The 27758-nt window shown below is 48.7% G+C and overlaps 2 protein-coding genes across 3 annotated transcripts in view; both read right to left on the bottom strand.

Annotated features, from left to right (window-relative positions):
* Positions 1 to 643: 643 nt before the first annotated feature.
* On the bottom strand, positions 644 to 14452 carry HMBS (hydroxymethylbilane synthase). Of its 2 annotated transcripts, none has more exons than XM_081172707.1 (14): positions 14290 to 14452; positions 11172 to 11225; positions 8811 to 8883; positions 7999 to 8048; positions 7852 to 7907; positions 7361 to 7438; positions 6576 to 6653; positions 6206 to 6281; positions 5678 to 5791; positions 5378 to 5416; positions 4049 to 4168; positions 3284 to 3337; positions 2430 to 2519; positions 644 to 1178 (listed from the first exon to the last, which is right to left on the bottom strand). In XM_081172707.1, exons 1-14 carry the CDS (start codon positions 14311 to 14313, stop codon positions 1008 to 1010), a joined length of 1077 nt encoding a protein of 358 aa, XP_081028833.1. In that variant the 5' UTR covers positions 14314 to 14452; the 3' UTR covers positions 644 to 1007. The 2 variants fall into 2 exon arrangements, with proteins under 2 accessions (XP_081028833.1, XP_081028832.1); XM_081172706.1 differs by lacking the exon at positions 14290 to 14452 and adding an exon at positions 12199 to 12465.
* A 1696-nt stretch (positions 14453 to 16148) lies between these two features.
* The window catches only part of VPS11 (VPS11 core subunit of CORVET and HOPS complexes), a gene marked incomplete at its 5' end in the record, with an annotated part of 12916 nt that continues 1306 nt past the window's right edge, over positions 16149 to 27758 (bottom strand). The window contains 14 exons of the mRNA XM_081172494.1: positions 16149 to 16901; positions 17320 to 17542; positions 17938 to 18109; positions 19197 to 19399; positions 19548 to 19687; positions 20640 to 20801; positions 21595 to 21783; positions 23403 to 23546; positions 23990 to 24176; positions 24857 to 25008; positions 25554 to 25755; positions 26452 to 26699; positions 26823 to 26986; positions 27227 to 27362. Of these exons, the coding sequence (XP_081028620.1) occupies positions 16737 to 16901; positions 17320 to 17542; positions 17938 to 18109; positions 19197 to 19399; positions 19548 to 19687; positions 20640 to 20801; positions 21595 to 21783; positions 23403 to 23546; positions 23990 to 24176; positions 24857 to 25008; positions 25554 to 25755; positions 26452 to 26699; positions 26823 to 26986; positions 27227 to 27362 (2487 nt within the window). The 3' untranslated portion in view covers positions 16149 to 16736. The remainder of the gene's footprint in view (positions 16902 to 17319; positions 17543 to 17937; positions 18110 to 19196; positions 19400 to 19547; positions 19688 to 20639; positions 20802 to 21594; positions 21784 to 23402; positions 23547 to 23989; positions 24177 to 24856; positions 25009 to 25553; positions 25756 to 26451; positions 26700 to 26822; positions 26987 to 27226; positions 27363 to 27758) is intronic.

Here is a 27758-nt window from a genome sequence, read left to right as displayed (position 1 = left end):
CATTAGGCAAAAGGGTATTAAAATAATGGAGGTGACTGATGGCTCTATGGAGCTTATAGCTTCCTGCATCTTGCTTCCATGTCCTTATTGTATGGGTGCCTGGTTGGTCTGCCATAGTCAAAATAAAAAAATCCCTTCCAGTAGCACCTTAAAGACCAACTAAGTTAGTTCTTGGTATGAGCTTTCGTGTGCATGCACGAAATGTTCGTGTGCATGTTCTGAAGAAGTGTGCATGCACACGAAAGCTCATACCAAGAACTAACTTAGTTGGTCTTTAAGGTGCTACTGTAAGGATTTTTTTTTTTTTATTTTGACTGGAAGCAGCTAGTTAGCCACTGCTGGAAAGAGGATGGAGTTCTGAAGATCTGAGATTTACAAAGTTTTCTTTCTACCCGCCCTTACTTCATGGTGGTTCTATTATGACCAGGCAAGTTTGCTTTTTCCTGCTAAAGCCCTTTGGTGATTGTTTTGCAATACTCAGGTGAAAACAGGTCTGTTTACAAACCCAAAGAATTCTGGAAATTGTGCTTGGTTAAGTGTGCTGGTATTGCAGCTCCCAGGGGCAGACTGTGGTTCCCAGGGTTCTTTGAGGGAAAGCAACGTGCTTTAAAGGAGCTGGTATGCATACACAAGCTGCAGTAGATTCAGTTTAAATCTCTTTAATCCATTTGGCAATAATTAAAAAAAATATACACTTCATTATATGCAACTGTACCAGGTTACATTATTCCTGACAGCAATCAATGAAGGCACCAACTTCTTTTAAATGGTTCTCTTTCTCAAAATTCAGGCTGTGTGTTAAAGGGAGTGATCCCCGCCAGCATCAATCTTCCATTGGAGGCTACAGCATGAGACAGTCCTTAGCAGCACAGGTGAACTGTGGCTTAGCTACCATAATAAATTAAGATTCCCTTCACCGAGAGGGCAGTGGTTGATTTGCAAGAGACTTCATTGCTTCCATGAAGGACAACGGCTAGAGGAGCTTGACATCCAAGGCAGGGCCCCCATCAGGCATCGTTGAGCTGTCGGGCCACGTTGAGGATGTGCTTTGCCCCTCTGCTCAGGAGGAGCTCAGCCACCTGAATGCCTAACTTCTCTGCAGCCACTTGAGCAGACTGAGAGAAATTCTTTGCAGTGATGCCAACATGCTGGATGTCATCGTTGGGGCCATCTTCATTCTGAAAAGTAAAAGATGTAAAATCCCTTAGCCAGCAATAGGACATTTGAGGGTTAGAGGCAGCGATTCAAGATTCACATTTATTGAAGGATAGTGGGTGGCGCTGTGGTCTAAACCACTGAGCCTAGGCTTTGCCGATCGGAAGGTCGGTGGTTCAAATCCCCGTGATGAGGTAAGCTCCCGGTGCTCGGTCCCAGCTCCTGTCAACCTAGCAGTTCAAAAGCACATCAAAGTGCAAATAGATAAATAGGTACTGCTCCGGCGGGAAGGTAAACAGCGTTTTCGTGTGCTGCTCTGGTTTTGCCAGAAGCAGCTTAGTCATGCTGGCCACATGACCTAGAAAAACTCTGTGGACAAACGTCGGCTCCCTCAGCCAGTAAAGTGAGATGAGCGCTGCAACCCCAGAGTCATTCACGATTGGGCTTAACTGTCAGGGGTCCTTTTAGTGAGCCTCCTCAAATTTAACATTGGTTTTGTATCCTCCAGTAAAATTAGAGGGGGGGGGGGACAACCCATATGAACAAGATGCTAGGATTGTACAGCTGGTCTTTTAATGGAGGAGGCTGAACAAGTGTGACTGTCACTATTGACCAAAACATCTATGAGCTTGTTAGCACATTACAATAAGCCAGAGTTTAGTGTGAATGAGCAGCATGCTATTGCATACTTTGCCATAGTTCCTGCTTCACTCCTGTGAAGCAAACCAGGAAGTTGCACTTAAAGCTTTCCTTCCTATTAACACTGAAATCCAGGATTAGGGTCTGTTGCTCCCTTACCATACAGTGGCTTGTTTGGGAGCAACAGGCCACAGTATATGCTTTGGATATAATATGAAACAAAGCTTAAATCAGGTGTGGAGAAACTTTGTCCCTCCAGTTACAGATAGGTAGCCGTGTTGGTCTGCCATAGTCAAAATAAAAAAAATTCCTTCCTGTAGCACCTTAAAGACCAACTAAGTTAGTTCTTGGTATAAGCTTTCGTGTGCATGCACACTTCTTCAGATACACACTCCAGATATTACTGAACTACAATTTCCATCAGTCCGAACAAGCAGGACCCATTGCCAGGAATGATGGGAACTGTAGTTCAGCAGCAGCCAAAAGCTCCTCACACTTTGCTTAGATGTAGTTTTATTGGGGTTTTTTTCTCTCTCTGTCATGGGAGGAGCCAAGCAGAAAGAATAACAAGGTCCCAGTTTTCCCCTATGTGGAAGCCTAGAAAATGTGCTGTTTTGCAATACAGTAGCAGGTACCTCATGTGGAAAATAATTCATGCTTGCTTGCATGGTGTCACGTAGGCTCTCTGATCCATCAAGGCTGTAGACTGCTCCAGTCAAATATAACTAGGGAAAATAAAGAGAAAATGTCAACAGCCACCGCTCTCCCTTTGGAGAAGGTGCAGGAAAGCCAAGGGATGCCATAGGCAGTGTGTGACGTCTTCTACATGAGTCCGGGATTCAGCATTAAGTCACCTTTTTAAAAAGGAAGGGTCCTAGGAGGACAGGAAGGAATTATCAGCAGCAACTTAAACTTTTATGTGAACTACCAAATCTTCCAGGATGAGTGCTGAGACTGATCCAGTCAAGAGGGAAATGAATGTCTGAAGTGGGGGACTACCAACTCAGCATTTTAAAAGTGGTTTATAAATGCTTTTTAATAACTATCAGCCACAGCCAATAGGATGGGGATTGGAATCAAACATCTGGAGAACCACAGATTCTCCATCCCTGGTCAGCAAACACCTAGTCTGTTGATAATAACCATTTGAACCTATGTTCCAAGTTATTTACATACATTATCTTCTGGTGATCCTTACAACAACCCTAAAGAGTAGGCCAGCGTTGTTATCCTTGTATTGCAGGTGGAAGGCCAAGAAGGTGGGCCACATGTCATGAATGTGAGTTCGCTGGTTTGAGGGTTCTTTGCTCCATCTCAGTCAGGGAGCACTTCCCTTCATACCAAGCAGGGCTATTGCATTCAGCACAGGTCTCTCCCTCCACCAACTGCTTTCAATGCTGGGAGAGGCCCACAAACCATTGCTAAGAGAGACCCAGCCTGGCTGCTGGCTGGAAAAAACAAGGCCTGTGGTCTTCTGAATTGTCATTACCTGGAAGTCCTTCAGCACGGTGTTCACTGCCACAGGGACACTGCAGCCGCCTTCCTGGAATGGAAAATGTCAGGGAGGTGAATAACGCTGCTGCTGCTACTGCCAAGCCTCCCTCCTCATTTCGCTTTTAATTAGCATACCACTTTTCCATATTACTAAACAAGGCGGTTCACAGCAACAAAATATACAATAACCTGATCCAATTTAAAAAGCCATAACATGGCATAACTTTAAAATGAATGACATCAAATAAAGTCAAAATAAAAAAATTCCTTCCAGTAGCACCTTAAAGACCAACTAAGTTAGTTCTTGGTATGAGCTTGTATCTGAAGTGTATGAGTGTATCTGAAGAAGTGTGCATGCACACGAAAGCTCATACCAAGAACTAACTTAGTTGGTCTTTAAGGTGCTACTGGAAGGAATTTTTTTATTTTGACTATGGCAGACCAACACGGCTACCTATCTGTAATCAAATAAAGTAATATTCAATAATCTATTTGACTATAATGGTACACAATAAAATAACCCAAAACATGAACCAATAATGACTAAACAAATTCACTCTTAACAATTGCAATAAACTATCAATAATAACTGAGTCACAATGCATACCTTGGGAAAGGATCAAACTGAGAAACACGCAACTCAGAACTATTTTTTAAAAAAAATCCCTGTCCTCCCTAGGAAGGAAGCACCCCACTGCCCTGAGCCCCACATAAGCAGGTGGCTGCTGTGGCCTCCGATCAAGCACTTCCTGAAACCTACCAAGTGCTTCATGAAGGCCCTCTCTGCAATGCAACGCAGCACCGTCTCACCGTCGTGCAGGACGGACACCATATCGAGGATCTCCTGGTCCCTGGCTCTCACCTCCACTGCTAGGGCTCCCTGGAGAAAGGAAGAGGAGGAGGGACAGAGGCCCTTCTCAGCTTCTAGAACAGCCTAGTGGCTATGCAGTCCCCACAGCGTTCAAAGCCCCTGCTCTGCAATGACCAGGGTCAGCAATCAGAGAACAACAGGAGCAGAGTCTCTACTCTGTAAAGCACGCATGAGCTTGAGATGGAGACATGCGACCACCAAAGCATCCACTACCCCTCTCCCCCACAAGCCCCTGCTAAAAACTGCTTGGGGGGGGGGAGCCAGCCATACCGACCCATAAGAAAAATTACTAAATCCATATTACGCCAATGCCTCTATGAGGTCAACCAAAATGTCACAATATAGTGCAAGCTTTTAAGTTTCTGTGTTTTCTTTACTATCTAGCCCAGTGCCTTGAATGATGGTCAGGGGTGCCGTGGGCAACATTGGCTGAGGGAACACTCCACAAGGGAGGGTGTTTGAATAAGGTTGAGAGGCTGCCAGCTCTGCAAGAAAGGGGCAACATAACTGGGCTCCTGTGCCCCACAGGAGTGCTACAAAAAGAATGTACTTCAATAAGGCAGCCATGGACTCAAAAAGGTTGAAAACCTCTAATCCAGCCCAGTGAATAGTTCTGGGGGACTCAAAAGCTGGCACAATATTTTGTGACATTCTGGTTGGCCCTGGAAAGTAGTTGCGCTGCGATGGATTTTGGCATTTTTGTTGCTGGGATTTCCAAGAGGCAAAAGAAAATGTCTTCAAGGATTCCCACGATGCATACATTTCACCCACTTTTGGACAAGGGGCAAGCAAGGCATGCATTGAAAGAGCTTAGTGCCATTTTGAGTGATTTTTAAATCGGAGAACAGTTCAAGGGGGGAAACCCGCTTTTACAGTTTACAGTTCATGGACAGAATTAATGGGAGAGGTAGGCCAACAAATTCTAGAGGGCCACAGGTTAGCCATCCCTGCACAAATGTGAGGATGCAGAAGTTGGTACCCACCAGGACAAGGGGTGCAGCCTCGGAGCACTAAGGCCATTTAACCTTCCAGCTTTGGGATTCACACTAGAGAGAATTCATTGGAAGGTGTGCATAGCCTGACTTTGGGATGCTCATTTGAGGGCGAGGAGCAGGAGGAGAAAGAGCGAAAGGCACCCTCAAGAGGCAGGGGTGTGTTGGGGAGGCTTAGCTGTTCACGCGCACACAGCAGGGCCAGAACGGAGAGCACATCACATACCTGCCCAACTGCGTACAAGCAGTCTGCGGGGCTCAGGACCTGGAGGGAAGGAGAACGAGGGTTGGTGGTGCTCAGAACAAAGGTGGAGCAAAATATTTTATTTATTTATTTTAAATTTGTATACAGCCCTATACATCTCAGGGCATTTCACAAATTCATTCAGTCTATATATCCCGAAGGAATGCAGACATCAGTGAGCATCTCAAGAACTGAGGATACAAGGAGTAGAAACTCCCTGGGCACAATGGAGGGGCATGGGCAGGGAACAACCTTCATCCCAATCTCTTCTGCCCCACTTACTTGACCAATGCGGCTGTCCCAGCCCATCCGCCTGAGGCCAGCCGCTGCCAGGACGATGGCGCTGAAATCCTCCTTCTCATCCAGCTTCTTCAAGCGAGTGTTCAAATTTCCCCTCTACAAGAAGGATTAAGGGAAAACCACAGAGATCCCTGGTTGGGTGGCCCATGGCCTGCACTTCCAGACCTGGCCACCAGGGAGGGTGTTCTAACACCACAGTCCCTCTCTGCAGGGGAGAAGGCGGCTCAAGACCTTAGCTCCTCTGCCAGGCCTATGGGCTGCATCTCAGCACAATGGCTGGCTGGGCCCCGGATTCAAAGCCAAGCCAGGGATGTGTGGCCTTGAAAAAGTTCTCATATTGCAGACCAGTTTTTCCCACCTGGCCAACAAACGATTGAGACCTGCTTCAATATAACAGAAGCTGCATATTCAAAGGAATGGCCACATTCGCCACTAGGAAATTCACCCCCCACACACACACAAGGTGTCCTATTCACACTTCTAAGTCAAGGGGTCATTTTCAAAGGATACAATATCCCTGAATTCCAGGTGAGGGAACTTTCTCTTCAGCTGAGCTGCCCGGCGAAGTGAGCTGGTCCCGATCACACTGCCAGAGAGCCAAAAGGAAAGCGGCGTCAAAGAAGAGTCTGGACTGGTCAGCCTCACCCGTCTGAGCAGAGTTAGGAACAGTCCCCCAGACATCTCTGCACAAACATTGTCTACACGGGACCATGTGCAGCAAAGTGTCAACTCTGGGCAAGAGCGGCTGGCCAAGACCTCAGGCAGGCAGGGACCCCTCTCAGCACTGCTACCCAAGAGGGGTTGAAGCTGGGGCAAAATGCTAATTTCAGCCCTTCCTGCACACCAGATGGAACCCAAGGAAGGAACAAGTGAAACTCACCTCTTCTCAGGGAGGCTGTGGAGGCTCTTGCCTGCATGCTTAGGGTGGAAGACGACGGCATCATATGGACTCTCTCTCCTGCAAGGGACAGACGGGGTTGCCTTTTAGAGAGCAGGTCAGCTGGGCTGCAGCAGCAGCCTCCAAGTTTCTTGCAAAGAGAGCTGGAGACTCCATGACCTGGACTTTTGTCTGTTCACAGCAAAGGGCCACCACTTGGCCTAAGGCAGTGGCCAGTTTAGATGGGTTAAAGAAGGTATTACCCATCTGATGCTATGGAAGTTAGGTGGTTTGGTGGGCATTCCCCCACACACCCTTTTGTCTTCATCTGGGTTTGTTATTTCTGGAATGGCTACCTGCCTGGCACTCAGGTATCAGGATGCCAGGAATTATCACTCAGGCAGAGTGGCTGCTGAGTAGCTGAGCTCACATGTCTATATGCATTTCTGAAGTTTTCCCAGTGAGCCAGTACATAGATACATTTATCAGTGAATTGTTACATTTGGTATCGTGCAGCAAAGGCCCTTTGAATAGATAGGAAGAAACTGTGATGAAGTGTTTTGTGGGGACAAATTACAAAAGTCGCAAAAGTGATTGTGCCGATGTTGGTAGTGGGCTGCATGTGCATGATATCTGCTGGAGGGGCAACTCCCCCCAACCTGTACATAAATTCCTGCAACCCATGGAAAAGGGAAGGTGGATGCCTGGCCAGGGCAAACTTTGATGGACCAAGAGCCAGAGCGCTGAGCACCAGTCAGGCAGAAGGAAGCAGAGGAGCCCAAACTCACTTGCAAATTGCACCGATGGTGAAGCCATATGGGAGGGATGTGGGCAGGTCCTTCAGGGAGTGAACCACCAAGTCAACCCTGGAAGGGAAGAAATGAGCTGGTCAAGGGTGTGCCAACCTTATGGGCCCAGGATGGGCAGAGAGAGAGCAATTATGAAGCGTAAGACCTCAGCGCAGATCCCTGCTTGGCTATGAAGCTTTGCTGGGTGGGCCTGGGCATGTCAGTCTCAATGTGGCCTACTGCTCAGGATTGCTGCAGTTATGCGCCAGGACTGGGCTCCCCCTCCCCACAGTTGCTGGACTCCCAAGCTGCAACGCTGGGTTACAGGAAATGCTTTCGCTCAAGAGAAGACTTCCTGGCTCTGGAAGAATCCATTGCCTACCAGGACATGGACTCCTGCTCAGAGCAAAAGCACCAGTGCCAAGGGCACCACCAGGCATTGCCTGCCAAGGAGAGCTTTCTCCCACACCTCCCAGCCAAAGAGAACTTACTCATTTCTTTCCAGTGCATTTTCCAGTTCCTTCGTAAATAGGCTTTTCTCACCAATCTAAATGGGAAAAGAGCATGTTACAACCCAGGCTGCTTTTTCTGTCCACTGCTGGTTGCGTCATGAGCCCAGGGAGCATACGGCTGCTTACCTTCGACAGAGCTGTGTCCAGGATCTTGTCACCTGTGGTTGACATGGCAACTATTCAGAGAGAGAGGAAGGAAAGAAGGAAGAGGGAAGATCAGGAAAGATGACAGACACCAGTAGGACATGAGCCACAACAAGGGTGAGCAATGTGTGGACTTCCTAGCTGCTCACTGCTTTGGTAGGGGAGGACGTAAACTGGCGCCAGGAAAAAACACCCCTCTTATCCCAGGCCTTTGGCTACTTAAATAATCTATGGCCTTTTAAACTGTGTGGGTGGGGACATTGTTTTTGTTTGCTACTATTTAACGTGTGGCATAACTGATAATGTGTTGGGAGTAGGACCTGGGAGACCAGGGTTTGAATTCCCACTCAGCCATGAAGCTCACTGGATGACTTTGGGCCAGTCACCATCTCTTAGCCTAACCTACCTCACAGGATTGTTGGAGAATGAAACGGGGAGAACCATGTACACCGCCTTGAGCTCATTTGAAGGGGAGAAAGGCATATAAATGTATTAAATAAACAAATAAATAAATAAATAAATAAATGTTATGTATTTTGGGGTTTTACATGGTAAGCCACCCTGTGAGTCTTGAAGGAATGACCGTATAGAAATTAATAATAATAATAATACAAAGCTAGATGCCACACAAGCCCATCCTCTCCATGCACCAGGTCTCAGCACTCTGCCTGTGCACCTGAGGCTGCTCTCCCCCAGCACCTGGATGGAACTCCTGTGTTGGCTTGCTTTCTCCCCATCCACTACTGTGGTCAATACCTACGGTAATTCCCAGGCTTCCTGCCTCACACACTCACCAATCTCAAAGCAGAGGTGAGGGTGGCGCTCCTGCAGCATCTGAACCACGCTGTCCGTCTGGATCCGAGCGAGCTGCAATTCCAGAGAGAAAGAAGGCAAAGTCAATCAATGTGCCCTACCTATGACCCAAGAGGAGCAGGTGGCAAGTGTGCCCAACGCACCTGCTGTCAGAGGAAGACATGTGTGCAGAATCTTGCTCCGATATGCTGCTCCCACAAGAGCCCAGAAGACATGAGACTTGCAGTCCCACTTACTATGCACTTCACGCTCATCGGTTTTGGGTCCGGTTCATGTCTGTGATCTGCTCTGCCCCCTTCCCCCCCAGCTTCGGGGGCCACAGAGAAAAAGCCAGGCATGAAGAGAGCCAACCTGGCTTGAGCCAGTCAGAGAATGAAAAGGAAGAGAGGCAGCAGCGCAGCTGATGTGTGCTCAGCAAACCTCCCAGAATGAAGCTCTGCCAAAATACCATTTATTGAAGCCAAGTGTTGCAGGATTCCCGACAGGCAAAGGGAAGGAATTCTTCACACAGAGCATAATTAAATTGCAGGGTTTGCTCCTGCAAGACATAGAGATGGTCATCAATTTCAGGGGCTAAAAAAGGGGGTGAAAGGCTATCAATGGAATATTAGCTGCAATGGCTGTGTTCTGCATCCAGCGTTGGGAGGTTGTGTGCCTTTGAATATCAGTTGCTGAGAATTGCAATAGTGAAGATATTGCTGCTGGACTCAGGTACTTCTTGTGGGCTCCAAGAGTGGCTGGGGAAACTCAGCCAGATGGGTGGGGCATGTATGTATAAATAAATTATTATTATTATTATTATTATTATTATTATTATTATTATTATTATTATGTGGTTGGCCACTGTGAGAACCAGATGCTGGACTAGACGGGTCTTGGACGTGACCCAGCTGCAGGGCAATTCTTATGTTCTGAGAGAAGGAGTGGAGACCCACTTCTGGCCCCCAGGACAGGGCTTTTAGGGAAAAGGAGATCTTTCACACCCTGAGGTGCCGCCCCATCCTAGGCCCCTGTTCCGAACGGGCTTTCTGGGTTTATTCCTGAGCTGCCACCAGCCTCAACAACAGGAGGCAGATGGGAGATTAGCTCTCCACCACAAGGGTGGAGCATTATCTTTCTTTACAAGTCTGCCCCTCCCAGCCTTGGCTCTTGGGCGTACTTCTTTGCTCCTGCTAGGGCGGCTCATGGGGAAATCTTTGCATCCTCCTGGCAAAAGAAAGGTCAGGGGAACTGATGGTTGCTCAACACCACCAAAGCAATTCAGATGGAGAAGTATGGATTAATTGCCAGGTGGATACAAATGAAAAATTTTAAGATTGTTCATCAGTGAGCAGCAGCGAAGTAGCACAGCTGACAAACACTTAAGGCAGTATAATGCAAATGACGTAACTGCCTTATAAACGAAACCCTGTGGCTGCTAGCAAATTACAGCAATAGTAGCAAAGGGACAAAGTCTTGAGGAGCAGCACCACTGAGTGAAATATAATTCAGAAAGATGCACACTTGGGAATATAGCTCCTGTGATACTTAGCCTAATATGAATTTGGAATTTGCTATTACTGAGTGGTTCCCAGAATATGTGAGTTGCTGCACAGCAGCCATTAAGAGCTGCGGCAGCAGTGGGGGGCTCTAAGTCTAAGCTCTGCTTGGTACAGAAAACCCAGCAACATCTCTAAGAAAGGACTGTCCAGCCTCTGCCTAAAGACCCCCAGTGAGGCAATACAGGAAACTGCCTTATCCCAAGAAAAACCATTGCTCCCTCTAGCTCAGTTCGGTGAGCACTGGCTAGCAGCCATTGTTCCAGGGTTTCAGGCGGGGAGTCTTCTTTCACAGCCCTACCTGGAGATGCCGGGGACTGAACCACAGGTGCTCCACCACTGAGCTCTGTCCCTTCCCAAGGGAGAGTCCACCATGTTTTCAGTGTCAGAACTGCTCTCGCCTTTAAAAAGCCTCTCCAAATGCTCATCTGAGCTCTCCCCTTCTGGGACATAAGCCCCTAGGATCTAGTCCTGTCCTCCGGGACAACAGAGGATAGTTCTTCGTCCTTTTCGTAAGGCATTTTTATATATTGCTATTATCCACCCCTATAACCCAGGCCTTCAAGAATACACTTCGTTCTAGGACTTGCTCTCTTCAGCACCGGCCGTCTTTCCTTGCCTTCCTCTGTTCCAACCTGGTTACTAGGAAAGGAACAGAAAATGCCCTGTTGTCCCAATGCAAATCCATTCACCGGTCAATGCACAGTCCTGTTTGTACGAACACTTTGCAAGAAGCAGACCCAGGAAAAGCAGAGAGAGAAAAGAAGCAGGCAGGCAAGAGAACGGTAATGACAAGAACCTCACCTGGCTTTTCCTTGTTCCCACGCGGATAGTCTCTTTCTTCAAGCCATTCTTCTCCTGTGAAGAAATGTCTCCAATTACTCCAAAGAGGGAGGGTTATTATGGTGGCATTTCCACAATCTCCCCGCAAAACCCTACATCAAGAGGAAGCTTGCACCAGCCAAGCCTTTCCTCACAAAGGGGCTGCCAAGCAGGGTGGTACAGTTCAGCCATGGAAGTGGACACAGAAGGCATCCCAGGAAGCCCCACACTGGAACTTACCTGGGCAGACACCTCCTGCAATGTTTGCTGCATTAAAAGGAACAGCCCTAAAGGATAGCTGAGCAATGTGCAATTAGATACCCATCCCTCTTGCCTGCCTCCCTTGTGTCAGATCTAAAATTCTACGCTTCTCTGGGCAGGGGCCCGCCTTTCCCTTTGTTGTGCTGTAAAGCACCATAATATTGTTGGCACAACCACAAACAACTATTACTAATGTCGTTTTTATTGCCTGACCTGACCAGCCCTAGCCCAGCAACCCTTGACAGGCTTCAGGGCAAAGAACACGTGTCAAAGACCTGAAAGAAGCGGAGGTTATTCAGTGCACAACTGGCCCCAAGGGGCAGAGTCATCTGCTTCCCAAGAGTCCCCCAAAGACCAGGCTGTGCAATGCAGGTAAGCAGCACATGGAACTAGCAAGGGCCCTGTAGGAAAAGGTGCCTGCAGAGCCATACAGGGCACAGGACAAGATAGCACTAAGACAAACATTATCAGTTAAGGGCCTATCGAGTCCTAATTGCAGATAGAAGTATTCCTCAGTAGGGTCTGTCTCTTGCAGTAAAGTTTCATCCCTAAATATGTCATAACACACACAGCTGAAAAGAAAGATTCTGCATGCATGTGTGTGGGTAAGAGAGGCAGGGAGAGAAGTATGAAGTCCTGGACAATAACCCAGGGCCAGAAAACCTTCAGACCTGTCAAAATGGCTGTTAAGATTTGGAAATATTTCCGCAGACCCGCAAAGAGGCCTGGAGAGACATACACCTCTTACCTGACTGTCCTGCAGCACCACCTTTGCCATTTCAATGAGGTTTGCAACCCAGGACCCAGTGAAGAGGAGGAGGAGAAAGATGTCTTTGCTAGAGGGGAGAGGAAGACCTGCTGCCTTGCTCTGTCAGCGTCTAATCAAGGGAGTCTCTCCTTGCAAACTAGCCCCAACCTGGCAGCAGAGATAAGGCAGAGAAGGGGAAAGGGTGTTCAAGGGGGGTGGGGAGAAGGAAGGAACTGAGCCTGGAGGGAACTGCAGCTGCAGGGGCTGCTTGCAAGGAACTCTCCGGGTTTTGCACAGAAAGAAATTGTTCTGGGAAAGACAGGCAGCAGAAGACAATCTCCCAGGGCAAAGCAATTGACAAAGGGGCCATTTGCACAAGTGAACAAGGGACATTTCAACCACTTATTTGCAATATAGGGCAAGGGGAGGGTGGCGGCGCAGAAGGGGAGATACAATCAAACTGCATGGCAAACAACTATAATCTCAATGGATCAGAATGCAGGAAGCTATCATCCTGAGAACCAACTTGCTTCCACCCATGGTGGCCAGTGCTATCTGTGCCATCCACATAGTTCTGTAGCAAGGAAGTGCACAAGCTGGGCTGGTATTTACTTTGTAGGACATCTCCCAAGAGAATGTGGCTCCTCTTAGGATAGTGGCCATGGAAAGGAGTACATAGACAAGAAATGGGATGCAGGGAGATAGGGCAAAACACAGGAATGGGGCACAGGTGGGCAGTAGAGCTGAATATGGGCAGTAGATATCAATAGTTCATAGGAGAGATTGGTAGTCACAAGGTACAGAAGCCCCATGTGTGACTTCTGGAAGTCAACCCCAAATCATCAGTTCCCTTCAGTCAAACACAGCCATGAGCACTAGCTGCTTAGCTTTAGGGAAGAAAAAGAGAGATACCATCAGGGTGCTGAAAGCAGCAGTTTATGTTTGTAGAGCAATTATGCAGCCAAGGGGGACAGAAAGAGGTGCTTAGTGTGAAGAGAGAAGAGAATTTGTTTGAATCTGGGACTGAAAACACAGAAACAGGCAAGCTGTGTAGGTGTCCACCATACAGTATCACCCAAAAGGCTCAGGCCCAACAGCCCAAAATCCAGGCAAAGTCTCAGGTTTGGAAGCTAATATAACAGTCTCCCCATGGGAAGGCTATGGGATGTATTCCCAGCGGAACTTTGAAAGGGCAAGTGAAAGTGTGAGTGTGCATGCAGAAACTAGAAAAACAGCTTGATGAAGCATCCTATAGCAGAGGGGAATGCAAGAGGGCACCTGAAAGCAGCAAACCCACACTTCTCTTCGCCGCCACCGCACTCTGGCTCACCTTGGCTGCTAGTAGAAACTGCCTGGAGGTATCTGTACAGTGTGCTACCTAACAGGGCAAAGGTGTGTCCTACAAAGCCACCCTGTGGATTAGGCAAGAGTGCCTTGCTACACAGAGGCAGAGCTCAAGTTGCACAAGGTTGTGCAAGAAACAAGAGGCATCTGATTTTGGCAGGAGCACATTCTAGAAATGCAACCTGCCTCCCTTGACCGGCAAAGGGCAAAATAGCCCTGGGAGAAACACCAGCCTCTCCCAATGTTTCTCTGCAGATATAAAGCGGATTACAGGGATACTAACATGAAACACTTTGAGCACTTGAACGAGGCCAGTGCCCTGTTGTTGTTCTTGCTACTGCTGCTATCATAAACAAAATTGTGTGTGCGTGTATATAAATCAAGTTTCATAAAAATCAAACTAGCACTACCATTTAACAACTATATTCCCCCTTCCTAAGAAAAGCAGCACTGGAGGACACACAAGTGTAGGAAAAGAGAGAGTCGGGGGTGGGGAAGAGTAGCAGATAGGCAGCCATGGTCGGAGACAACCCCCGTCCCCAGGCCCACCCGCGGGGGCTGAACTCATTTGCATCTCATTAAAGACCCCCGCGACAAGCGTGAGGTCACCACCATGCATAGAGGTCACCTCGTGACGTCCTCCGCCATTGGCTGAGCCCCTGGAAGCCCCGCCCCTTCGCCCCCTCTCTCCCTCCCCCTCCCCAAAGCGAGCGAAGCGCCGGTCAAGGCAGCGGCGGAGAGGCTCACCGAGGCGGGCGGCGAGCTGGTCATGCCGCTGCTGGCGCCGAGCAGCGAAGGGGGCCGGCAGGCAGGCGGGGCGAGGGCTGCAGGGGGTCCCGCTCTGGGTCAACTAGGCGCTGCCGGTTCCATCGCCACTCCGCGGAGCCACGCATGCGCCTCCCCGTCCCGGACGTCACTTCCGGCTTCCTGTTCCTCCCACAGGCGGCTTTCCATGAATGGGAGGTGGCTCACGATGCCCCTTTATACCGTAATTGCCGTCGACGCGGCGCACGCCCTTTTCGGAAACGCGAAGCCGGGGGCGACGCTGTGTCGCTTCGCGCTCCGGTACTTGCAGTGAGGCGCTGCACGTGGCTCCGGCCGCATATTTTACGGGCAGCGGAGCGTCTCTTGCCCGAGTACGCCAGTTAGGCTTTGAAGGGGGCTGGCCTAGATAGTATTATGCAAACTACCTGCAAATCGCCTTCAAAAGTGTCACGAGATTTATTCTAAAATTGAGGGAACGCTGCTTGAAAGGCCTGGGAGAGCCGCTGCCAGCCAGCCAGCCAATGAGGCAGAAGGGCCAATGGTCTGGTTGGTGTATAGCTGCTTCCTGTGTAACTCTCTGCTACAAGATGAGCTGACAACGAACGCTACCTTAAACGGAGAGGTCTCTCAGGCTTCTCATCCTGTAATATGGAGACCCCAGGTGCATAAGAAGTATATCACTGCATACTGAAAAGGGGACCCACTGACTGGTGTTCATCCCTGATGGTGCTGCAAATGAGTTTATTGGAGGTGGCCTAATTAGCAGGTGCAGCTGGCAGGATAGTAGACGAGTGTAGTGCTTGATTGGATCCAGCAAGGAAATTGGCATGTGTTTTATTTAAAAGGGGACTGGACCAACTGATGGAAGTGAAGAGGTTTAACGATGCATATTAGGAACCCCAGCTCCCAAACAGCATAACTATAAATAGTGTAAGAGCAGCTCTGCTGCTGTAGCCCACACACCACCTCGTCCTGTATGCCAGTAACAGCCCAACCAAGTGAGAGCAACCAACCCCTTCACCCCTTTTACCAAACTTTTCTCTAAACCAGTCATTCCATCCATCATTTTGGGTACCCTTTTCTAACAATGTAATATTTTTTCCATAGATTGGTGTTGCAGCATTATGATATCAACAGTTTTCTTTTCGGTTTATTTCCCAATGATCCCTAGCATGGCAATTGTCCTTTTTCACAGCTGCCACGTGCTATATCCACTGCCACGCACAAGGTCTCATTCCTGGCAACTCACCATCAGATTCCTGGCAACTCACCATCAGATTCAGAGACCACGAGGTATATGTAAAATTAAGGTACTTTGCCCCAACATACATCAATTCATCATTTAGGGTGAACTGCATTTTCCTCATTATCTCCAGAGAGAAAAGAGCAGGCAGCTGTGGGAGGAAGCTCAAGCCTGCATCTAGCCTCAAAGACTATTCCTCCCTCTGTGGTAGAAGATGGTGCCCCAAGAAAGACGGAGGAGCAGGAAGGAAGCTCCCTGTGGCTTGGAGCACAGTTCCAATGCATAATTGCTCTTGCAAAATCAAGAACCAAGGAGGTGAAGTGACGGGGTGGGAGGAAGCTAATTGCAGCAGAGGAGATGGGAGGAACCAGCTCAGATAACAGCCATCTGCCTGCAGGCCCAGCTTCTACTACCACCCACAAACTATACCAGAAATCTAATCCTGAGCAAGATTAGCCACAGAACTGGGCCTTTTCTATGAGGCAGCTCCTCTGGGCTCTCACAGAAATACCAAAGAATTGGGAAGGCGGGAGGGAGAGAGAAGCAGTTGTTCAGAAAGGAAGCAAGAGTATACATACATATACAGGAAGACCCATAGTTCTCTTCACCCACATTCACACACTTTATAGCTCAAGCAAGTAAACCGCTATTAAGTGAAGGGTTACAGAGATGTTAGTGCTGAACATTATTTACATCTTCAATCCACCTCCCCAGGAAAATAACTCTTCCAGTTCCAGAATCCAGTCAGTTTAGTTCCACGCTGTATAATTGATGAGGGCAACACAGGCTTACTAGAGATCCTCCTCATACAGAGCTTGGAACACAAGAGGCACCAGGAAAAAGTTGGAGCGGAGAGCTCGTTTTCATCACACAGTCGTACAGGAGCCCACTGCTAATGCTGAAGCACCAGACTTTTTACCAGGAGACTTAACCAGCAGGCTGTAAGGCTTGGAGAAGCAGGCCTGGCTGTAGTCAGGTAAAATAATAATAATAATAACAATAATAAACAAGCCAGAGTTCCTTTGGTCTCTCTCACTCTGTTTCCTAAGCCAGTTACGCAGCCCTCCTGGTCTTCAGTCAAATCCTACCCTCTTTTGGGTCACAGTGCACTAGAAAGAGAAGCTGATTGCATCACTCGTTCGGAGAGCCAAGGTCAGGGGACTGAAGGACACCCACCCACTGCCATCTAAGTGCTCCGTTTTGTGTGTATCAGCAGCTCACGCTGCAAGCCCGCATCGAGTACTGCAGCAGATTTGCCTGGAGGAAGGTCTGTGATGAGGGTGAGCTTGTTGAAAACGCCTCGGCCAAAATAATCCGCAACCACAGAAAAGCTGTCATTGGAGCATTTCATCTGTAAGATGGAACAAACAAAAGCTTCACTTTTGGGGGTGTTTGGGGTGGGAGATTCTATCATTTACTATACATTTTGGCAAATGGTTTGCCTCTATATGTTCGGCCACCTCTTGAGATATCATTGTCAAACTCAGCATGATGGTTCCAGTGGTGGGGCAATAGACTTCGTTGCTGTTTGGGCACAGACGCCATTTTGAACCAAGATGGTGGACCGAAACATGACTTTGGCATGTCTTCACCCAACATCCAGAGTTATGGGTTCAAACACAAATTACACTACGCATTTAAAACAACACAGTATTTCCCCCCCCCCAAAAAAAAAATCCCAGGCAGGGCCAGGCACTCCCCACCAGTTGGATATAAAGTGTCATAATAAACCAGACTGGAAATCCAGCTAGGCAGCCAGGGAGCCCCACCTGGTGCTGGAACTGGTCATGCAAGTCCCGCTTCTGCTCTTGAGCGCGGATCATGTCCATGACTTTGCGGTTCTCTGGCAAGCAGGTGGGACACTCCGACCCACTCTCCGAGTAGCTCTCAAAGCAGTGCTGGTGGAAGGAGTGGCCACACAGAAAGTGAACTGAGGGCAGCTCCAAGGCACTGGTGCAAATGCTGCACTTGGTCTTCTGGAAGATCTTGGGACTGAGAAAAGGAAACACACAAGGGAAGGGCAAGGAAGAGAGATGGTTTTCAGGGACATGCGCAGAAGTAACAGCAACACATTCCTATGATGCCCACATTGCACTTGAGCATCAAGCTTCTCCCCTGCCCTGGATTCCAGGATTGCTACAGCAGCTGTAAGTAAAGAGCAGCTGTACTCTGGAAGATTGGCAGATGAATGAAGTCTCCTTTGGAGTCCCTTCCCGATCCATCTCAATCCCTTCCAAGGAACCACCTGGACATGTACATCACACTGCACCACCAAACAGAGCACAATGGGCAGAAGGCAGGAAAGTGGCATGTGGTGATGTCTTGCTCCCTCTGGAGGCCGCGTCTTATGGAGGTCAGACAGGCCCAGCAACATAGACTGCGGCTACCTGCTTTTGAGCTCCTCGATCTCCTTGCGGATCCGCTTAGTCTCCTCCCGGTACTTCTGAATCCTCTGCTCGTCCTGCTCAATCTGGCGGCTCTGCTTCTGCAGCTTGCTGACCAGGTAATCCTTGATGACAGACAGGGTGGCTGTGGAGTTATGAGCCAGAGTCTGCACAACTGGACAGAGGGGGCAATCCATCAGCACAGGGAAGTAGAGGGAGTGGGGCAATTTATATTACACCTGGGTGAGCACAAATCTACATTGTCCCTTCAAACCACAAGGGAGGGGCCCTTCACCATTCTCTGTCCCATTCCACAACACTTCAGACCCTTTAAAGGTCAAGATTCAGACAGCAGAGGGCAATTTAAATGTTATCCATTGATAAAGGGTGGATCAGAAAAACAAATAAACCTTCAGCCAAAAGCATCACTAGCATCAAGCGTAAGAGCAGCATTGTGATGTTAACATATGAGAGAGTGCTGGAGGTGAAATAGTTAAACAGGTTGCCCAGTCAGGACCCAGGGGGGTGGAGTCAGTGGGACTATAAAACCAGCTCTAGGAGGGACAAAGGGGAGAGTTCTTGGGGAGTGGTTGGGTGGTTGGTTGGAGTGGGAGTGAATTGGGCTAGAGTTGTGGGCAGGTTGAGTTAGTGTAGCGAAATAGGCTGAGTCAGGAACTGTTAGGGGCTAGGCAGACAAGTAAATATCTGAGAGGGGGTTTAGTGAGTGAGAGCAGGTAGCGAAAGTTATAGGTCTGGATAGGCACCCCATGAATGTAATTGACGGATACTGTTTATGAAACCACACACTTGTTAAACTGCAATAAATAAACAAAAGTTTATGTTTCAATTTAACCTGACTGGACTCAGTATTGTCCTAGATAGGGCCTGGGTGGTGGCACAGGGATCAACAGACGGTGAAACATCCGGGGACCCTGTGTGATTGCCACAGAAAAAGAGGGCAATTTAAATTTGTTACCCATTGATAAAGGGTGGATCAGAAAAACAAATAAACCTTCAGCCAAAAGCATCACTGGCGTCAAGAGTAAGAGCAGCATCTGGCCTCCATAGGGTCTTGGAAGGCAGGTCATTCTCATAAAGGGAGAGGCTGAAGGGAGCCCTGGATTTAACTAGCAGCTCTTTTGCTTGAGAGACTGGTTTCAATTCCCAGCTCCATCCACCCCAGAAGCTTCCCAAGGTCAAGCCTCTCAAGGAGACAGCCTCAGCCACCCCCACCCCCTGCCTGGAAGTGGAACCTCTCTCACCCAGCAGGGGCGGCATGAGATTCTTGGTCTCAATGTGCTTGAGCACAGCTGTGATGTACTCTTTGCAGTCCTCCTCCTTGTGGGCAAAGTAGCCGAGGGCTTGTTCCCAAAGGCAGGCCTCCTGGTCTCCGTACAGCTCACAGACTTCCACCACCTTCTTGTACTGCTCGTTCTGCATGTGGTAGTGCATGATCTGCTGGAAACTGGGGAGGGAAGGGAGAAGAGGGCTCTTTCCACCAGGAGACCAAATATAATGCCCTTGAGCCCACCTGATGCTCTCCAAAAAGCTCCAGAAACCCTCTTCCAACCCTCCCGCAAAGAGTAGGAGGCTGCTGGCGCCTCTAGACTCACAGCTTGCCCTGTTCGTAGAGGTACAGGACACCATCCTTGAAGTTGTGCATCTGGCACAGGACCAAAGCCTTATCAAAGACGCTCCGAAACTTCCCACTCTTCAGCAAGGAAATGGCTTCGTTGTGCAGCCTCTCTTTGACCTACACGGAGCCCAAAGCCAAGAAAACATCAAGTTAATAAGCAGAGCTCTGCAGCAAACGGATCAGGCCAAAGGAGGCCCATCCAGTCCAGTATCTTGTTCTTACAGTGGCCAACCAGATGCCATAATGCAAGGAGAGCTAAATGCAACAGAAGCACTTTCCTGCTCTTGCCCACCGATTCTGGAGAGAGCATGCAACCATCAGGAATAATAGCATTGCCCTCCGTGAATGTGTCTAATCCTTTTTTGAAGCCATTCAAGTTGGTGATCATCACTAAATCACGTGGGAGTAGATTCCGTATTTTCTGTCCCATCTTCCCGTTTCTCTGCCCTGAATCTCCCACTATTCTGCTTTGCCGGATAACCCCAGTATCAAGAACTAGGGGATGGTCAAGGGACAGGGGTGGCTACGCTTCATTTCAAGAGTCTGATCCAGACACACACCTCCAAGCAACTGTTCTGGCACTGCCCCAATAACCCTCCAACTTTGGCAGAAAATAATAATGAAACAGACATACTGCTGTGTGGTGGGTGGGCCCTAATTAGATGTTTGTGTGGGTGCAAACTGTCCTGTTCCTGGTCATCCAACTGGTCATTTGGTGTACAGAGAGGAAAAGATAATCTCCACTTCGCAGTTTTCTGCATAGATCAGCTGTGTTTGTGTGTGCAGGCAACAGTATGTGATAGTATCTGGTGAGCACCCACCGTTGGAATGCAGTTCCTTGCCCCCTGTGAAGGTTGACCAAGGTTCAATGTGGCACTCAGGCCAAAAGATGGGTTAGCCACCTGTGTCACAGGCACCTTGAACCAGAGCCCCATGAATTGAGCTTTTCTCTCTTGCCAACTGGATTTTCCCGGTCAGGTCACCCAAGACCTTGCTGCCAATGGCTCCCACCAGTCAACCTCCCCTGGGCACAACTAGAAATTTGACCCCAAGCGGAGGGAGGACTGACCTGTGGATCCTGCTCATGCGCCCAGTTCTGGAGGCGGAGCTCCAGCAGCGTGTCATACACGCCCTGTGGAGAGTCTGGCTGCACTTCTGACATGTGCTCTAGGAAGGCCTTCAGCTCCCGGGAGTTGTTGGCAAAAATGGGAATGAACTCATCAGGATTTGCCTATATTACAAGGAGAGAAGAGCTTAGATGGAACATTCTGTGTCTCAGTTCTCCTGGCAGAGCCTTCTGCAGCCCCAAATGTCCCAGAGCTCCCCCCACAACACATGTGGGGAACCTTTGGCTCTCCAGACGTCGCTGAACTAGAACTCCCACCAGCCCCAGCAAGCAAATGGTCAGAGATGATGGGAGATGTAGTTCAGCAACAACTGGAGGGTCAGTGACTCCCCACACCTGCCCTACAAGGAGCCTAGCAAAGACTGGCCAGTGCTCAGAACACAGCAAGTATCAGCAAGTGCTATTACAATAAACCCGGTATGAGGTATGTGTGTGTGTGTTTGTATGGGGAAGAATGGCTTATCTGAACAGCAACCAGACAAGCAAAAAGTCTGCAAGCCACACAGGTCTGAGCCCTTTGCTGCCTCCCAGAGGTTGTTCAACATTCCTGCCTTCCAACCAGTTCAGTCAGTAGAGCATGAGGCTCTTAATCTCAGGGTTGTGGGTTTGAACCCCACTTTGGGCAACAGGGGTTGGACAATGGTCCCTTCCAACTCTACAGTTCTATGACTCTGTTTGTCCCCCACAATACCCTGCAGGCTATCACTACTGAGCCTGCTTGCCCAGACTGTATTTTACACTTAGCATTTTGTTCACTTAATGCCTATTACTCCTCATCCCCCTGCTCTCCTTGGTGAGCACCACCCTCAGCTGCACAAGCAACGGGCAGCAACAAACACACACACACACACACACACACACACACACACACACACACCACCCCGAATCCAGCCGATACCTTCCTCCCTTCCAGTGCTCCAGGACCCTCACGATCCCCCACCGGCTGGTAGTTTGTGCACAGGACCTTCAGGAGCTCAGTGGTCTCATTCGGGACATGATGCATGAGGATCTTGCCGTACCGCTTCATGTTGCTCTCGGCCTGCTCAAAGGGCAGCTTCCCAATGTAACGCAGGGCTTCCTGGTAGTTCTGCACAAGAGAAGGGCAGGTGATAGGAGAGAGAGGTTGCTCTGGAGCCAATGTGTTGGCCTTCTGCCTTCAAGCAGAACAGCTTTCCCAAACCGGGTGCCCTCTGCATGTTTTGCAGGATAACTCTCCTTAGTCCTAGCCAGCATAACCGCTGTGTGATGATGGGGGCTGATGGGAACTGTAGTCCAAAACACACAGGGAAATGTGTGCTGCAGAACTATCACACATGGAAAGTTTGTGAGATAAGTTTGCCAGCTCTGCCCCTCTCACCGCCGTTCCTGTGGGTCCTCCGCATGCTGGATGCTGACCTTGCAAAGCGGGGAGCCTCCTGTACTCAAGGAAACTCTCCAATGCATTTTAGAACCCTGACTTCGAGTTTAAAAGTACACAGGGAGCCTCAACAAGTACAAGAAGCTCAGAGCTTCAGACAATTGGCCTCCAACTTGGAGGAGGGCAACAGGAATGAAAATGAGGGGGGCAGAGCTAGCACTCCCATCCCCATGCCCCCCCACCAGTAATATTCTACGTACTAATAGGACACCTGAAGAGGGCTTCTGACACAAGCATGGATAACACTCCCAGGGTAAGACAGGCGGAGCCAACTTCCGAAGGAGAGCCCAGTCCCCCTGTATCTTGGGGTTAGAACTAAGTATTTGAAGAACTACCTATAGTGAGATGAAAACGCGAGCAGGACTTGAAATATGAGCAACAGCGTTCATTATTAAGATAAATAGGTTAACATGGATGTACAGTCGTACCTTGGTTGCCAAATGCCTTGGAACTCGTACGTTTCGGCTCCCAAACGATCAAAAACCAGAAGTGAGTGTTCCGGTTTCCGAACGATTTTCAGAAGCCGAAAGTCCAGCGCGGCTTCTGACTGGCTGCAGGAACTTCCTGTAGCCAATCAGAAGTCACACTTTGGTTTCTGAATGTTTTGGAAGTTGAACGGACTTCAGATTCCGTTTGACTTCCAAGGTATGACTGTATTGGATAGTATATGTGAAATATGCAGCATTCAAGGGTAAATGTGGAAACCATAGAAGGGGAGGATGAAAAGTCAATTGATAATATACCTTAATATATGGTCTATGTTAAAGGTTTTTGTCAGTCTGTCTGTTTGTTTTTTGTGAAATTCAATAAATAATAAGGAAAAAGAGCTAAGCAGTGTAGTCCTGCCTTTTATTCTCCATGGCAACAAGTCACACAGCTCCTCTTGCAAAATGCAGCACAGGAGCAGCTGCTCCACTTAATGTAAAAATCATGGCAAGCCCTTTTAAACTTGCTGCTGCAGCCTTGAGACCCCAAAACGTTTAACAACTAAGAAAGTGTTCGTAACAGGCCAAGTGAAAGACCCACGGGAGCCGGCAAGTTACCCACCCTTACGCTAGTCTAACGCCTCTTTGTCTGCCATGTGGGAAAACAGATGTACACAGTCCCAAACTGTGGACACTACTATCCCCAGTGCAAAAAAGGGAGAATGTAGAGAAACATGGTCATCACACACACCCCTCCCGAGCCAAAGCGCCTCTCAGGTTTCTCCAGCATCCAGATGCACTCCAAGAAGTCAGCTTTAAAAGCTGGAAGTGAAGCTCAGCACCAGGCAGGCTGTTTGGCCTCACCTTGATATCCTCCAGCTGGATCTTGAGGTACCACTCGTGGTGCGCATGCTTCTCAGCTAGGTACACGGCGTGGGAGTAGCAGCCTGCCTGACGCAGAACCTTGATGGCTGTCTCCACATCAAAGTGCACCTCGCTCTCACTGGTCTGTGTGGGGGAGGACAAAGCAAAAAAGGCATTCAGAAGGGGCATGTCTACTGAGAAAGAGGAATGCCTCTGTATCTCTCCCATGAAACCATAATATATTATGGCTGGAGCCAGAAGCAGCAGGTTGCCCCCTGAGACAAAAAGAAGGCCTCTGCTTCTTCCCTCCTATGAGGTTAAAAAGAAATAAGCTTCTCTTCCTGCAAAGGGAAGACTTCTGATCCTTCTCAACTCCAGGACTGGAGGAAAGCACCCACCCAACCTCAAGCAGCCAAATGAAGGGTCCTTCAATTACCCAGAAGGCTCTCTCAATCTCTGCACTGGGAATGTGGAGCAGGCAGGCACCAAAAGTTGGAGGATGGCTGCTCAAGCACACAAGCCCATTGAGGCATAATGCGGAAGGAGGAGCCAGCGCGCCAGGGCATCCACACCGTTCCCTGTTGTACCTTGATGAACTCCTCAAGCTTGGATATGTCTTTCAGCTTGGTGTAGCAATTCAGCAGCAGTGTCGTGTGGTCTGCGTTGGCCAATGACTGCAGGTGGAGCGTCTGCAAGTACGCAGTCAGGTTGTGTATCCTCTGAGCATCCAAGAACTTGCGGATGACGTAGGATGGCTCTAGCTTCCCAATGGTACTAGGGAGAAAGAGGACCCCATGAGGACCCTATTCCAGGTAGTCAAAAGCCAAGAGAGAAGATGAGAAAGTGTGCATGTAAGCCCAACCTCGCATCTGGTTCTACAGAAGATCAGAAGGTGCAGCCACAATTTCCAACACAAGTAGGGCACGGGGAGAGGAGGTGGCTTGGAGTGCCAAATTAATTGGGGAGAGTGGAAATCAAGTGGGTGGAAATCAAAACTTGTAGTTCTCACAATTTGGGGCTGGAAAATTATCTTGGTCTGCCCCTCACATTGCCAAAGGTAGTGCAATCTGCTGATAAGCACCTCACAATCTGAAAAGCCAGGAGCAACCACAGATAGATAGGCATTCCCTATATACTATCTCAGTAAATAAATCCCAGTCCACTGAGATCCAGAGAGCCAAACTTCATTTGGATGTGTCAGAGCTCACCAGGGCTCTGTGTGTTTGCAAACCACATTTGGATGGATTTAGTTCCCATCTCATGATGATTTCCCTGGTGAAGCAATTCAGAAAGGAAGCCAACAAGAAGGTGGCAGGTTGGTCAGATTAAAAATCCAGATTTGTGGCACCCAGATGCTTAGATAGCAAGGCCTCTGGTTTTTCTTCTCACCCCAACATGGCTGTAATGGAAAGGGAGGGAGGGAAGGAGGGCCAAAACTCCCCTATCCTGCCTACCGAATATATTGCTGAATGGCGCCATCGTGGTTTCCCTTGTTATACAGATGGTCTCCATACTGGCGAAAGATCTCAGACAAGCCGTCACTATCCAGGTGGTGGCTCCTGGCCAGGTGAATGGCCATTTCAAAGAGGTTCTTCCTGAAGAGCATCTGTTGGAAGAGAAGTGCTTGCTTGCTTGCTTACAAACATTGATGGGAGCAACAGGGTTTTAAGGGTTATATTGACTATTCATAACTATTGTTCCATGGGGAGCTGCTTAATTACTGGGGTCCCCAAGTATGGAATGCATACTGATGTATTGTTTTGTGAATGCATAATGACATGCATTTGTAGCTTTCGTAACTCTAAGAGAAGAAACAAGGGGCTCTAGGCCACAGCTGCTCCTTCCCTCTGTGCCACATGGCACAGATGCTAGTTCAGAGTCACTTCCAGCCCCTTACTCGGGCTCCCTACGGAGCAACAGCAGACCACACCAACCTCCCACAAACTGGAGCCCTCCAAATGGTTGGGGCTACAGCTCCCCATCAGCCCCAGGCAGCACAGGTATATGATGCTGGAACTGATGGCATTTGCAGTCCAAACGGTCTGGTGTAGGGCAACGTCTGGGCTTTGAGCTGCAGGCAGCTGTGAATACGCTTTGCACCTCAGAACCCCACTAACCACAGAGGAGGAAGAAGCGACCAAGGTCCCTTGCCTCAAGCTTGGTTTGCGTGTCCTTCTCCTGCAGTGCATGGAGCTTCCCATCTCTGGTCAGCACATAGAGGCACCCCCACTCCGCCAGGACATCCACCACGTCGTCAAAGACAGAGCTGTATGCAATGAACTTGTTGCCCAAATCATAAATATTCAGGATCTGCTTGTCAGAGTTTTGTGGATCACTCCCAGCAAATTCCGATCTGGAGTACAGAGGAGCAAAGAGTGAGGGACAGCCTCAGAGACAGTCTTTTAACTTTCACTCACAGGTCAGGAGTTCCCTTTCATGCATTGGATGAAAGAATGGTCCACACTCCAGTCTCAGAGAGTCTCAAACTGCTGGTCTTAACATTTCCAGGCAAACGTTAAAGTCAGCTGGCAGAGCCCTCTGAGAGTACCTGATGAATCTAAAAAACTAAGCTTTTGACCAAGCTTTTGCATTCCAGTGCATAAGATGCACCTGCCTCCTATTTCTCCCCCACAATATGTATGTCATCCTAACTGTTTCTGAGCCTTGGATAGCACAACATATTGCCTTGCTGCAAAGTAGGGTTTCCCTACCCAACCCCAACCCCTGCATTCAGCCATTTGGACCTTTCATGACAGTCATCACATTCTCAAGATTACTTGTACATATCCCACTTAGCATATTCAGAAAATCCGAAATCTGATAGGAAGCTGGAAAGGAAAGCCGGATTTAACACTGCCTGCAAATAGGGATTGGAAGGCCAAAAAGAAATCCCATGCAACACACAATGGCTTTCTACTGCTCTCTCCTACAGAAGAGTACATAACCAGAAGCAATAAATAATTTCACAGCAACCACCTTTATCCAGATCCCACACCCCAAGTTTTTAAGAGGTCAAAAGAAAACAATTCAACAAGTTATTCTGTCTTACTTTGGAGAAGGCTTCCGTTCCTTGGAAACAATGACAAGGTAGCCCCGATACCAGTGGGCTATCAGCTTCTGGCCTTCGAAGGCAAAGCAGGGCCCACGCTCATCTGGCTGGTACAGATATACACATTCATCTCCTGCCACAATGAACTGGAGGTCCTGGGAGGGATCGCTGAGTGTGGAGCAGCGCAGCCCACAGCCACGTGTGTCCAATTCTAGCTTCGGATAGTCCTTCACTGAAAGCGTGTAACACTGCAAAGTCCACAAGGAGGAGGACACAATGAAGCTTGGAAAGCCACAAGAACAGCTCAGAAACTGGGATGGAGCAGGGCATAACACACACATCCCCCCCTGGTGGTCAACCAAACATCTTACCTGGATGTTCTCTGTGGTGGCAACAAACAGATGTGTTGTTTTGCCAGACTGACGGAAGGCAAGGCCTGTAATTGGGTAACTGCCTCCATGAAGGATCTGACTTTTGCTGTGCCGATCTCTCGTGATGTCCCCTTTAGTGAGCACAACGCTCCCATCTGTAAAGCCTACAGCAGAAATGGGAAAGGGTGAATGCTGCATTCCATGAGACACCCTGGGAAAAAGCAGGCATTCTCTGCTATCGGAAGACATCAGGTAAGTCCACCAAATGGAAAGCTGAATTAGATTAATATGAAAAGACGAAGGAGTACTCTCCCCAAAACAAAGTAGATCAATTTCTGCAAGATCAGTTTCTCCTTTATGATTTTATGTCTGTAACTCACAGCAGCAATTTCATTTCCACTTACCAATGGCCATGAAGTTGAGATTCTCATGGACTGTGAGGCAGGACACAACTGTAGGCTTGTTGCCTGGTATTGCAGGGAAAATCCTGGTGCACAGAGGATTCCCACCATCACGCTTCTCTAGATTCCAGACTTTGACCTACAAGTTATTATAGGGGGCTTGTTGAGGAAAACCACCACAAATTGGACCGATTCCCTTTTTATCTAAAAGTGCTACTGTGCATATAAGATGCACATTTCCCCCTTTCTCCAGTCAAACTCTGGGACCAGGAGTGCAGACATAGTTGCTGTGGAAAGAAAGGAGCCACATTTACTCTCCTAGCAGGAAGTCACTGTAGGGCAAATAGGCAGAAGGAGCAAGACACCCTTCTCTTGATCAGGCTTAAGCCAAATACAGTGGTACCTCTGGTTGCAAACGGGATCCATTCCGGAGGCCCATTCGCAACATGAAAAGAGCATAACCCGCAGCAGTGCATCTGCTCACGGCAGGTTGCAATTTGCCGCTTCTGCGCATGTGCATGACATCATTTTGCAC

The sequence above is a fragment of the Podarcis bocagei genome (assembly GCF_964188305.1).
Source record: "Podarcis bocagei genome assembly, chromosome: 15".
NCBI classification, from domain to species: domain Eukaryota; kingdom Metazoa; phylum Chordata; class Lepidosauria; order Squamata; family Lacertidae; genus Podarcis; species Podarcis bocagei.
This window is presented reverse-complemented; position numbering and strand designations above follow the sequence as displayed.